Raw genomic sequence first — 13,796 nt, 5'->3', positions numbered from 1 at the left:
GGCCTGCAAACGCAGGGCTCCAGTGCGAATCATCCACTGGCTGTTGCTGGCTTTTCTACCTTTAAATTCATGAGCAGCAGTCACAGGGGTCGCCTAGGAGGCTGTGCAACAATCACTTTTCTATGCCCATACTCTAGTCTCCTCTCTCCTAAATGGTTACTAATTCTCTTCTTTCCTCAAACCTCCAGCACCTCCTCCATGCCCTCACTCTCTGTTGAGCAAATAGACACTCAAAAAAAAGAACTCCCAGCAACTTCCACTGCCCCATCCACCCACCCACTCGAACCTGTGCCCATGTCCTCTGCCTGTGTTCCGGTTACTCTGTGTCCACTGTGCTCCTCCCCAACAGTCTCCTCGGATTTTCATCAGAGTGTGTTCCGTTCAGTCGCTCAGTCGTGTCTGACTCTTTGCTACCCCATGGACTGCAGCACACCAGGCTTCCCTGTCCATCACCAACTCACTGAGCTTCCTCAAAGTCATGTCCATTGAGTCAGTGATACCATTCAACCATCTCATCCTCTGTCGTCCCCTTCTCCTCCTGTCTTCAATCTTTCCCAGCATCAGGGTCTTTTCCAAGGAGTCAGTTCTTCAAGTTAGGTGGCCAAAGGATTGAAGCTTCAGCATCAGTCCTTCCAATGAATATTCAGGATAGACTTCCTTTAGGATGGACTGGGTGGATCTCCTTGCAGTCCAAAGGACTCTCAAGAGCCTTCTCCAACACCACAGTTCAAAAGCATCAATTCTTCGGTGCTCAGCACCATCTACTACACTACATGCTGTACTTACCGGTTGTCTCTCCCTCACTAGAACCCTCAGGAGGGCAGAGATTCTCAATGTCTTGTTTCCTGCTCTGTTCCTCTCACCCAGCATGGCACCTGGGATGTAGGGGGCACCCACTAAATGTTTCATGTATGAATGAACCAATGACTGACTCCTTCCATCGATGCCCTAGAGCCTCCTTTGGCTACAGTCCTGGGGAACAGGAGGACTGAGACCACCACCCCAGCCCCTACGTGGGAGCTGATGCCACACTCACGGTTCTCGCAGTGGGGGCCCTCCCAGCCACCCTGGCACTCGCAGCGGTAGCTTCCGTTGCGCAGGACACAGGTGCCCTCGTTCATGCATGGGCTGGGTTTGCAGAGGTTAACTGGCCGCTTGGCTTCTGCAAGGGAGGACGGGAGGACGTGTCAGCAGACCCAGCCTGGGTCAGCCCTGCGGACCCTACCCTCACCCAGACAAAGGTGAGGCCACAGGAGCAGGGTCTTACACGTCACAGTGGCTCTGTGGGCCCTTGAGCCACAGGTGAGCACACGAGTGGGCCCCAGCCTCCATTCAGCTTTCCTGCAGGCAAGCAGCCGCTTTCTTTAAGATGGGCTGAGCACACAGCAGTGCTCACTATCATCATTACGGCCACAGGCTTTTTAAAAGGTGCAGAGAATGTTCCTAGTAAAAGGAGGCTTGAAGTCAGGCTACCCTGGCTGTGTCTGTTCCTAGCAAGGTCCGTGCCATCCTGGGGTCTTGGTGGATATCCTAACAAATCTCTTCTTTTTAGGTGGGGTGCCGTCTGTGGGGTTGCACAGAGTCGGACACGACTGAAGCGACTTAGCAGCAGCATTTATTAAGTTTGGGGAGAGATACTTGTCTAAAATTCTCTGCACCTTAAAAGGGGACTTGTGTGTGCCTCCCACATGGGATTTAGCACAGAGCCCGGCACATGGAAAGTCCCCAGTAGTTGGGAGGAGCTGCTGTCCCCGTAGGGATGTCCATGAAGGCTCTGGCTGAGGTCCACCCTTCGGAGGCAACCCTGAAGTTGCGGATTCCCCCCACTCACCTCTGCATATCCATTCGATGAGTGCATCCTGGTGGTGGCTCAGGTCTGCGTAGGCTGCCATGTGGATCAGGGCGTCGCGGGGACCCGCGAGCCTCCGCAGTGCCTCCCTCAGGACGGGCCCCACACCCACCACCAAGACCGAGACGCCGTTGTCCCTCAGCTTCTGGGCCGGGACAGCCGCGTCCTCCACCCCGCTCCCACCCGTGACCACCACCACCGCCTTGGGGACGCCAGGCCGGGCGCCGCCCTGGACCGTCATCACCTTGTCATAGATGTGCAGCAAGGCCGTGCCTGCCGAGCCCACCCCTCCCAGGTAGGGGGCCTGGCTCAGGGCCCGCAGCACTGCAGCACGGCTGAGGTGGGTGTCCAGCCCGAAGGCTGTCTGGACGCGGCCGCCGTACACCACCAGGCCGATCTGCGTCACATCGGGGTTCACGTCAAACCGGAGGGCGCAGCTTCTCACGAAGCTCTGCATCTGGGCGAAGTTCTCGGGCCCCACTGAGACCGAGGCGTCCAGCATGAAGGCCAGGTCCAGCGACTGGGCCTGGCAGCCTGTAGAACAAGCAAAGCGGCCCTCAGGGGGTAGCCGGGGCGGGGGTGTGCTGTTCTGGGGTGATCAGAGCCCAGGTCGGCCGGTCTCCACCGCAGCATCCGGCCTCCACCCTCTCCTGGAAGAAAAGCAGGACACACGAAGGCTCAGCTGGACCATCCTCAGCCTCCCCTCTGGCAGCTGGATGTGGCCACGTGATAGTTCTCTCCGATGGGATGTAATGGAAAGTAACTGCAATTTCCAAGTTATATCCCCAAAAGGAAGCTGCCTGCCTTCCACTTCCCCTCTGCCCTCTTCCTGCTGTCTGAGAAACAGCGGCCCTGGAGTTAACAGACAGCTGAACCATCCTGCCGGCCCAGGCTGCTCACCTCTGAACTGTGATGGGAGAGGAATAAACAACTGCTGATGTAAGCCGTGGGGCTCTGAGGCTCAATCTATGCCTCCAGGTGCCATGAACTGTATGGCAGTGGTGGTTTAGTCGCTAAGTTGTGTCCGATTCTTGTGACCCCATGGACTGTAGCCCACCAGGAGTAAAGTATGCAGTAAGAGGGTCTGACTTACTAGTTTTTTAAAACCACTCTAGCATGAGAAGAGTCCGAGAAACCATCATAGCCAAGAGGAGTCTAAGAAGACAGGAAGACTAAATATAAAATTTATCCTGGATGGGATCCTTGGAACAGAAAAAAGACATTAGGTAACAACTAAGGAAGTTGGAATAAAGTGCAGACTGTAATAAATAATGACCAACTATGGAGAGAGGTTTGTATCACTGTACAGGAGGCAGTGACCAAAAGCATCCCCAAGAAAAAGAAATGCAAGAAGGCAAAATGGGTTTTCTGAGGAGGCTTTACAAATAGCTGAGAAAAGAAAAGAAGCAAAAAGGAAAGGAGAAATAGAAAGATATACCCCACTGAATGCAGAGTTCCAGAGAATAGCAAAGAGAGAACAGAAGGCCTTCTTAAGTGAACAATGTAAAGAAATAAATAGACTGGGAAAGATTAGAGACCTTTCCAAGAATATTGGAGATACCAAGGGAACATTTCATGCAAAAATGGACACAATAAAGGACAGAAATGGCAAGGAGCTAACAGAAGCAAAGAGATTAAGAAGAGGCGGCAAGAATACACAGAAAAACTATACCAAAAAGGTCTTAATGACCTGGATAACCACGATGGTGTGGGTACTCACCTAGAGCCAGACATCTTGGTGTATGAAGTAAAATGGGCCTTAGGAAGCATTATTACCAATAAAGCGAGTGGAAGTGATGGAATTCCAGCTGAGCTATTTCAAATCTTTACAAATGATGCTGTTAAAGTGCTGCACTCAATATAGCAGCAAATTTGGAAAACTCAGTGGCCACACGACTGGAAAAGGTCAGTTTTCATTCCAGTCCCAAAGAAAGGCAATGCAAAGAATGTTCAAACTACTGCATAACTGTACTCAATTTGCATGCTAGCAAGGTAATACTCAAAATCCTTCAGGTCAGTCTTCAGCAGTACCTGAACCGAGAACTTCCAGATGTACAAGATGGGTTTAGAAAAGGCAGAGGAACCACAGATCAAATTGCTAACATTCACTGGATCATAGAGAAAGCTAGGGAATTCCAGAAAAACATCTGTTTCATTGACTACACTAAAGCTTTGACTATGTGGATCACAACAAACTGTGGAAAATTCTTAAAGAGATGGGAATACCAGATCACTCTACAGGTCAAGAAGCAACAGTTAGGACCAGACATGGAACAACTGACTGGTTCCAAATTGGGAAAGGAGTACATCAAAGCTATATATTGTCACCTTGCTTATTTAACCTATAGGCTACTAGAGTACATCAAGGGAAATGCCAGGCTGGATGAAGCACAAACTGAAATTGCTGGGAGAAACAGCAACAACCTCATATATTCTGATATCACTCTAATGGCATAAAGCAAAGAGAAACTAAAGAGCTTCTTGATGAGGGTGAAAGAGGAGAGTGAAAAAGCTGCCTTAAAACTCAAAAAACTAAGATCATGGCACTCAGCCCCATCACTTCATGGCAAATAGAAGGGGAAAAGTGGAAACAGGGACAGATTTTATTTCCTTGGGCTCCAGCAGATGAGTGACTGCAGCCATGAAATTAAAAGATGCTCCTTGGAAGGAAAGCTATGACAAACCTAGACATCATATTAAAAAGCAGAGATATCACTTGGCCAACAAAGGTCCAGACACTCAAAGCTACAGTTTTTCCAGTAGTCATGTACAAATGTGTGAGTTGGACCATAAAGAAGGCTGAGCACCAAAGAATTGATGCTTTTGAATTGCAGTGCTGGAGAAGACTCTTGAGAGTCCCTTGTACAGCAAGGTGATCAAACCAATCAATCCTAAAGAAAATCAGTCCTGAATAGTCATTGGAAGGACTGATACTGAAGTTGAAGTTCCGATACTTTGGCCACCTGATGGCAACACCCAACTCATTAGAAAAGACATGGATGCTGGGAAGGATTGAAGGCAGGAGGAGAAGGGGGCACCAGAGGATGAGACGGTTGGATGGCATCACTAACTCAGTGGACATGAGACTGAGCAAACTCCAGGAGATGGTGAAGGACAGGGAAGCCTGGCGTGCTATAGTCCACGAGGTTGCAAAGGGTTGGACACAACTAAGCAACTGAACAACATCAATGTTGGTTCATTAATTGTGACAACTGTACCTGGTTAACATCTTACAAGAGGGACACTGGAGATGGAACACAGGTGAACTCTACCATTGTCACAGTTTTTCTGTGAATCTAAAACTATTTTTTTAAAAATCCTCTGGCTGCCAAGGGAAGATAAGACTGGAGGGGCACAGTGGAGGTGGGCAGGCAGAGAGCCCTGTCCTTCCCCCAGCAGGAGGGAATGTCTCACCATTGGTGAGAGTGACACCTGGGGCTGAGAAGCTGAAATCCACATGCAGCTTCTTTAGAGGAGAAGTCGGGAGCGCTGTGGAGGGTGAGTTTCACCTACTCCTGTCTGACCATGGGCCAGGCCCCCACCCCTGATGGGGATATCTACACCCAGGTTTTGTTTTCCAGGGCACCCTCTAGTGGTGGGTCATGGAAATCAACATGGGTTATAGAACAGAATGATTTCAGAATGCATCTCAGGTAGAAATGGCAAGTAGCATTGCAGGAAAGGCTTGGCTTGTTCTAGACATTTATGCTCGTATAGGCACATGTGTGTACTGGGAATGCATTTCTTTCTTGTCAAAAAGAAACTGGGAAGCTGCCTTTCTAGAGTTACACTTAGTAGGTTCAGAGCTCCTTATTAACTATAACAATAAAAATTAATAACAGTGATACCTGCAATTCTGAGTGCACACTCTGAGCTTACTCTGTACTATTGTGCATCTTGCTTGCCCTATGTAATCCTCATAAAAGCCCCTCAGGAGGTGCTACTATTTGTCAGATTGTGGTGACCAGTAAAATGAGATGGTTAGACAGCATCACAACTCAGGGGACTTGAATTTGAGCAAACTCTGGGAGACAGTGGAGGACAAAGCATCCACGGGGTTGCAAAGAGTCAGACATGACTTAGCGACTGAACAACAACAAAACTGAGAAGTTACTCATCACAAGGCTCGTATATGAAAAAAAAACGGGGCTGCGGCTCCAGCCTGCATCAGAGGCCCTGGTTAAGTCCCTACCAAAAGGTGGAAGGTTCTACCACTGGCCGGCTGGCCCCCGGGTCAGGAGGGGCTGGCCCGCAGTTGGCACGGGTGTGGGGATGGTCCCTACCTGGGCGTGGCCGGCTGCACAGCTTGCCCTGCAGCTTTGGGATTTGGTCGAATAGGTCCTGCGGGCTGGTGTAGGTCAGCACGCTCTCCGCGCCGCCAGTGATCATCTCCAGTTCCGCCCGCACGTCCTCGCTGCCCACACCCAGCAGCAGCAGCTCCCGGGCCCTCGCGAAGCCCGCCGGGCCGGCCACCTCGTCCTGGGAGCGTGCCTCGGTCATCAAGACCACCGCCCGCTGAGGCCGGTCCAGGCCTGTCCTGGGGGCACTCCCGAAGCCACGCTCTGCCACCTGCTGCAGGGCCCGGCCCGTCAGGGTGGCTCCACCGTCAAAGTGCAGGCCATCGAGGCTCCGGACCAGGTCCGGCACGTCCTGATACTCGCCCACCAGCACGGCCACGGTCAGCTCTGCGCCATAGAGGGCAACACCCACACGCGCCCGGGAGTCTCCGGCCAGGGCTGCCCGCACAAACCGCTTCACGAAGGCCTTGGCCCGCTGGAAGCCCTCCAGGGTGGCGTCTGCTGAGCCGGCCAGCAGGAACAGGACGTCCACTCTGCACTCCAGACTCAGATTCAGAGCTGCTGGGACACAGCCGCAGTCACCCTGGGGAGCACGCGAACCACCGTCCCACCTGGGATGCCCAACCCCACGTGGGGCTGAGCCACCCCCCTCCTAGGAGAGGGATGGGGCCATGACACTGAGGCTCCAAAGGCTAGTGACCAGAGCCCAATACCGAGTTAGACAGGGCTCCCGGCTCCCACCCAGGGTCTCGCTGTCTCACCTCTGTTTCAAAAGAAAAATAGAATCTATACTCTTCCCCCACTATGCTTAGTGCTTCTTGTGCCCTGTTGGAGAAATCTCTGTCCACCCCCAAATCATGAAAACAGGCTCCTATGTTTTCTTCCAGAAGCTTCACAGCTTTGCTCTCTACACTAAAACCAATGATCCCTCTGGAATTGATTTTTGTATAACTTGTGAGGCAGGGGAATCAAGATATACTTTTTCCCAGATAAGTCTCCAATTGACCTAGTGCAACAGTTTTTAAAAAGCTATTATTTAACAAGTCCCATCCTCTGTGTCAAGCATTGTGCTGAGCACTTTACGTACGGAATCTTATTGCAAACTCCCATAACCACCGGGCAGTAAAGTCAATTATAATCTTCACAGTTTTAAAATCAAGACGGGTCGGGGCTTCTCATTCCTATTCTGGAAGAGGGGGGAAGCGACACTGCCCAGAACCATGAACCTGATGGGCTGGCTCCAGCCTACAGCTGGGCTCTCTGGTGCCCACAGATCAAGCAGTGGCCATTCTAAAGCTAAGAAGCTAGGGGCCGTGTCCTACCCAGACCTCTAAACCCCGAGTTATACCCTGGAGCCCTCAGGGTATCATCTGAGACATCAGCTCAGTGGTGTACTTGAAATGCACTAACTCCTGGGCCACTTCGTGAAAGTGAAAGTGAAGTCGCTCAGTCGTGTCCAACTCTTTGCTACCCTGTGGACTATAGCCCACCAGGCTCCTCTGTCCATGGGCCACTTCCTACCTAGTGGCTAACAGGGTTGCAGACAAACAGCAGGAGCCCGGACTCCACTGCTCCCCAATAACTGGAGTTTGGGAAGTCCCGGGCACACGTACCGCAGTTGGCTTCCCTTCCAAAGGCTGGCGGGCAGAGGCAGTTGTACCTGTCCGGTCCTTCTGGAACACACGTGCCTCCATTCTGGCAGGGCTGTGAGTCACAGGGGCCTACCAGAGAGATGCCTGTTAACAGCCTGGCACATCTGCCCAGAGATGGAAGGGCTTTGGCCACCCTGCCCTACCAGGGCCCGGCCCCTTCCTTTCCCGGGATGCACTAGGAAATTGATTTCAACACTGGTAGCAAAGATAGGAAGGACAGCCAATGAGGGGTTAGGGTGTGGGAAGTAATAGACACTCAGTGGTGGGCTCAGTTAATGCTCTGTGTGAAGTATAGGCTCACTGTGGACCTGCCAATATCCCATGGCTCTGATACTGGGAGCACATGTTACAGACTGAATTATGTCTCCCCTTCCACACCCATTCATATGTTGTTGTTCAGTTGCTAAGTCGTGTCTGACTGTTGCAAGCCCATGAACTGCAGCATGCCAGGCTTCCCTGTCCTTCGCTATCTCCCAGAGCTTGTTCAAACTCATGTCTGTTAAGTCAGAGATGCCATCCAACCATCTCATCCTCTGTCGCCTCCTTCTCCTCCTGCCCTCAATCTTTTTCCAGCATCAGGGTCTTTTCCAATGAGCCCACTCTTAGTATCACATGGCCAAAGTATTGGAGCTTCAGCTGAAAACGGTGAAGGATGGTGAAGATGAGGTGGTGAAGTTGAAGATTTTTTAAAGCTATGAAGTTTTAAAACTTTAAAACTATGAAGATTTATTCATTTGGTCCTTCCAGTGAATATTCATATGTAGGATTCGACACCCCTCAATACCTTAAAAGTGTTATTATATTACTTAGTGGTCACATGATTGTAATTAAAGTGTATACTTTTGAAAGGTAGGAATTGAAAGTAACTTTGGGCACCTAGGCCTGCAGTCCTATCAGCTGGAGTTTCATGGAAATGACTGGGAGTTCATTAACAGTGCCAACAGTGGCCTTTAAATGAGCGGCTATTATGAGTCAGGTACTGCGAAATTAAAAGACACTTGCTCCTTGGAAGAAAAGCTATGACCAACCTAGACAGCATATTAAAAAGTAGAGACATTACTAAAAAAGGTCCGTCTAGTCAAAGCTATGGTTTTTCCAGTAGTCATGTATGGATGTCAGAGTTGGACCATAAGGAAAGCTGAGCACTGAAGAACTGATGCTTTTGAACTATGGTGTTGGAGAAGACTCTTGAGAGGCCCTTGGACTGCAAGGAGATCCAACCAGTCCATCCTAAAGGAAATCAGTCCTGAATAGTCATTGGAAGGACTGATGTTGAAGCTGAAACTCCAATACTTTGGCCACCTAATGTGAAGAACTGACTCCTTGGAAAAGACCCTGATGCTAGAAAGCTTGAAGGTGGGAGGAGAAAGGGATGACAGAGGATGAGATGCTGGATGGCATCACCGACGCAATGGACACGAGTTTGAGTAAGCTCCGGGAGTCGGTGATGGACAGGGGAGCCTGGCGTGCCGCAGTCCATGGTGTCGCAGAGTCGGACACGACTGAGTGAGTGAACTGAAGTGAGCTGAGGGTTACACATGCATGATCTCATTTCACTGATACAACCAAATGAAGCAAGTACTGTAAACCCCCACGTCACAGACAGGAAGCTGAAACAACAAACCGAAGTCACTTGCTGAAGGTTAGCTACTTGGAAAGTGGCAGAGCTAGGACTCAAACCCAAGCTACTCTGCTTTCAAAACCATAAATCCCTGACCTTTTATTTCTAAGTGGAAACAACCAGGCTTTCAGTTCCTGCCAGCTGTCAGAGGCCAGCCACCTTGGAACTTTAAAATAAGATGCCCAGTGGATCACCTAACCCAGTACCCTCCCACCTGCACACAAGCCTTTGGCTTTTCAGGGGCCAGGCACCTGACCTCATTAGGAGCAGCAAATCCATACAAGCACTGATGCCAAGACAACCAACTGCCATGCTCCTGCATCCGTGGGGTGCTCTAGACCCCAGAGTGATGAGTAGGGAGGGCCCACTGGGGAGCCAGGCCGAATGATCTTAATGGGGTTGATAAGTCCTCCTGTTTGCTGGGGACTTTGAAACAGATGAAGCACTTGGGTGAACGTCATCTACTGAATCTTCCCTAGGAGTCCATGTATGGTACCCTCTACCACCCAGAGTAGGGAGACGGGGAGTCCAGACAAGGGGCAAACATTGCCCTCGTTTTACAGAGGAAGAAAGTAAGGCTCAGGTATCTTGCTCTGGGTTTGGTGCTAGATAGGAGGTTTTCTGTATGCAAAGCTAGGGGTCAGTGCATGCCCTGCTCTGCCTCATGTAAAAGCAGAGTCCCAGTTAAGGAAGTAATTCCAAAGCTTCACTCCATTCTCAGTGAAAAGATACCGCTGAATGAGGAAAGCATTGAGTACCACACAAGCATGTTGCTCTGCCTCTGAAATCCCCATGCCTCTGCCCTGGAGCCGGGTCCAACCCTACTTGCTGCCCCAGGAGTACAAATGCCCCTTTGAGAGCCAGCCTCATCCCAGGGCCAGAAAGAACAGGAGGATCAAAGAGGCAGACTATACCTGGGCAGGTGGTCCTGTAGCAGCTGGTGGGGTGGGTGAAGAACACTCTCTTCCAGCTACGACCCAGGAAATCAAACGGTACAGATCAGAGGTTTAACAGGAAAGGTTATTTAAAATACTAAGAGCTAACATAAGATGCCAATGCAGAAGTGACTCAAGAAACCTTTTTCCCCCTGATTCCACCCCAACTTTTGTCTGCACATACAGTAGGAAATGTTTCAAACTACTCAAAGACAATTAAAAAAAAAAAAAGATAATTTACACTGGCTATCCTGTCAGAAGTTAGAGATGTCTGTGTTCGATACTCTGAGCTACATGAACAGCTTTCTTGGGGACAGCAGAATGAGTGGGGGGCAAGAAATACTGGGATTAGGCAACTGGATTCTGGCTGTGTGACCTCGGGCAAGTCGCTTCTCTGGTCCTCAGTCCCCTCTTCTGTATAGCAACTCTATTGGGTAGTTTTCAACTGTGTTCCTTGGAGCCTTGGTGGAGAGGGAACAGGACTGTTCACGGCTCCCCCAGTGCCACAGCCCTGCCAGGAGGATGTGCAAACCACTGGCTGGTCTCAATGACCCCTGAGGCCTGTTTGGTTGTCAACCTTCTGTGACAACACAAGGGCCACCATTCCTGTGCTGGCTTCCATGCTCCATCCATCCCCATCATTACATCAAGTCCTCAGCTATTTGAAGAAACAGCCTCTTTCAGGTGGAGAAGAGGGCTCAGGGGGCTGAACTGAGGGGCCCAAAGTCACACGTTTATCAAAACAGCAGAGTAGGATCTGAACTCTGTCTCGGACTCCAAAGCCCATCCATCTTGCCCTCTGGGCCACCCCACCCCAGTTCTCCTGACTCTGTGGGGTCACACGCCAGCCAAGGCAAGAAGGGGCCCTTGTCCTTCCGGCAGGAAGCCCTCCCCTTGCCTGGCAGTAGCTCCACAATGGCCTCATCTCTAAGGAAATTCTCTCGGGGCCTTGGCAATCAAGTTCTCTAAAACTTTCCCAAGAAGGCTTCTCCCAGTGGGATCCCACCCCAGTGTTGCCCAGCTGAGGGGTGGCTAATGGGGCTCATTGCTAGGCCAGGAGCTTACCTGAGGCAAAACATCTACTTGGGATAAAAGCCAAGTCAATTCTGCACTCAAGGGGTTGCTAAAGTCAACACTCTGCCAAGCCACCAGCTCATTAAAGAGAACTCTTCTTCCCTTCCACATCTACTTCTCCCATGACAATCTCATAAAACCACACATCCAAGCCCAGAAAGTTCCATGGGCCCTGCCCTCCCTACCCAGCCCAGCACTGGGAGCCCATGCTACTGAGCAGACACTGTCTAGGCCTTTGCCTGGACCTGTCCTCAGCTTGCCACCCCGCCCCACCACCTGCCACCTCCCTCAGCTCTAGACTCAGATGCCACATTCTCTGCCTTCCCTGCCTACTGTAATTAAAAGTGCTCACCTACCCCAAACACCTGTTCAACCTGCTCTGTCTCCCTCCACCCCCGCATTCTTTCCCCAGCAGGCACTTGGCATCACCTAAGAGTTCCTCTAGCTACTTACTCTGTTCACTGCTGCCTCTTGCTCACAAGGGCAGATCTGTTTCTGAGATGCTCATGCAGATTCCCCAGGACTTGGGGCAGTGCTAAGATCTCAGGAGAGCCTCTGCAAAGATTTCTTGAGTGAAGGGCTTGATGAAAAGCCTACTATATGCATTATTCTAGAAGCCTTGATATATTAATTCCTGCATGCTCCAGACAAATCCTCTGGGGCAGGTCCTATTCTCACTCCCTTTCTGAACATGGGAACAGACAGCGGAGGTTCCCAGCTCATTAATGGTGGTGTCCCCAGAGTCCGAGCACAAAGCCATTAAGTGTACTCTACCCACCAGCCTCTCCTGGGCCTCCCAACCTCTGGATGCCTCAGCCCCACTGCAACCTGGTTCTGACACCATTCAAGGTTGTTGAGGGACCTCCCTGGTGGTGCAGCAGGTGGGAATCTGCCTGCCAATGCAGGGGACACAGGTTCGATTCCTGGTCCGGGAAGATTCCACATGCCGCAGGGCAACTAAGCCCGGGCGCCACAGCTACTGAGCCCATGAGCGGCAACTACTGAAGCTCATGCACCCTAGAGCCCATGCTCTGCAACGAGAGGTCCACACAAGGCAACTAGAGAGGAGCTCCCACTTGACACAACTAGAGAAACCTCACACCCAGCAACAAAGACCCAGTGCAGCCATAAAGAAATAAAACTATATATAAAGACTTTTAAATTATATATATATATATGTATTATATACATATAATAGCTCCTTCAAGCAGCCCCTTCTCCATGCTGTGCAAGAAGGAAACAGGCCCTGCTACAGCACTTGGGAGGCTCTCTGGGGGCAGTGACTGTGGCCACCTCCTTGTCACACACCATCCGGCTCAGAGGGGCACTTAAACTTATGTTCACCAGAGAACAAAGAACTACCTCCATTCACTTGAAAGCTCAGGTTCAGAAGACAGCCTCTAATGGCCTCTGAGAGGGCCCCAGGCCCCACTTCCTCTGATCCACATGGGGGGCACGGCCCTTCCCTGCCAGGGTGGCATTTGGACTCAGCATTGGCTCAGCACGGCCCTTGCAGCTTCTCTGCTGTTCCGTCTCATTGCCATGTGCATGCTCTGACCTCATCTCAGAGGCCAGGCCAAGGGGCAAGATGCAGCTGGTATGAACACTACCCTGGCTCTCTAGAAATAATGGGTGGCCCGGATCATGAATTGCTAACCAGGGGCCATACTGGAGGTGATCAGATAAAGTGCCGAGGGACGGTCTGGGGAGTCTGCCGGGCAGTGGCCAGCAGCTGGGCAGCAGGTGTTCTCGAATGCCTGAGCTCCTGTCCTGAAGAATCCAGCCTCCCCAACCAAATCTACAACTGGAGTTCATCCAAGGATCTTGCTTAAGCCTCTTGCTTTGCTCAGCCCCCACAAAGGTGGAAACTGGTACTCAGAGGAACCAAGTTGCCAGACCACTATCCCACGTCCAATCCACTGCCCTATCTGACCAGTTTTTGGCTGACCCACCAGCCTTCCAGAATGGCTGTGACCTGCCCTGCTCACCTACCCTGGGTGCCTGGCTGGTGGGTCTACTAGACTCTGACACGGAGTACCTACGCCCCTGCCTATATCCCTGAAACTCTGTCCCTGGCTCCCTCTCTGGTCTCCTCCGATCCCCGTCACAGGCTCCATGGCCAAGGCCCCAGAGAGCCATTCTCCCTGCAGCCCGTGAGCCCCTGGCCAACCCTGCCCAAGCTGAACCTTTGGGCTCTGACCTCAGACCTTGAGGACAAACCTGGAGAAGGGACAGAGGGCAGGCAGCACAGCATCAGTGCCCCGAGATCCTCTCCAGCACGGGGCGAGGCCAGCACGCTCCCTGATCGTCTCCAGTGTCTTGCGCTCACAGGGGTAAGGCTGGACCTTGCAGTCTGTGTCCACCATG

At 51.3% G+C, this 13,796-nt stretch overlaps 1 protein-coding gene across 9 annotated transcripts in view; it reads right to left on the bottom strand.

Annotated features, from left to right (window-relative positions):
* Positions 1-13,796, bottom strand: part of VWA2 (von Willebrand factor A domain containing 2) — a 60,584-nt gene that overhangs the window by 10,816 nt on the left and 35,972 nt on the right. For all 9 annotated transcript variants that reach the window (XM_069567602.1, XM_069567604.1, XM_069567603.1 and 6 more), the window contains 6 exons: positions 13,650-13,782; positions 10,335-10,390; positions 7,761-7,868; positions 6,133-6,705; positions 1,832-2,383; positions 1,037-1,162 (listed from right to left, as the gene is read on the bottom strand). In XM_069567602.1, coding sequence (XP_069423703.1) covers positions 1,037-1,162; positions 1,832-2,383; positions 6,133-6,705; positions 7,761-7,868; positions 10,335-10,390; positions 13,650-13,782 — 1,548 coding nt within the window. The remainder of the gene's footprint in view (positions 1-1,036; positions 1,163-1,831; positions 2,384-6,132; positions 6,706-7,760; positions 7,869-10,334; positions 10,391-13,649; positions 13,783-13,796) is intronic.

This window comes from Ovis canadensis, chromosome 22, assembly GCF_042477335.2.
Source record: "Ovis canadensis isolate MfBH-ARS-UI-01 breed Bighorn chromosome 22, ARS-UI_OviCan_v2, whole genome shotgun sequence".
Classification (NCBI taxonomy): Eukaryota; Metazoa; Chordata; class Mammalia; order Artiodactyla; family Bovidae; genus Ovis; species Ovis canadensis.
This window is presented reverse-complemented; position numbering and strand designations above follow the sequence as displayed.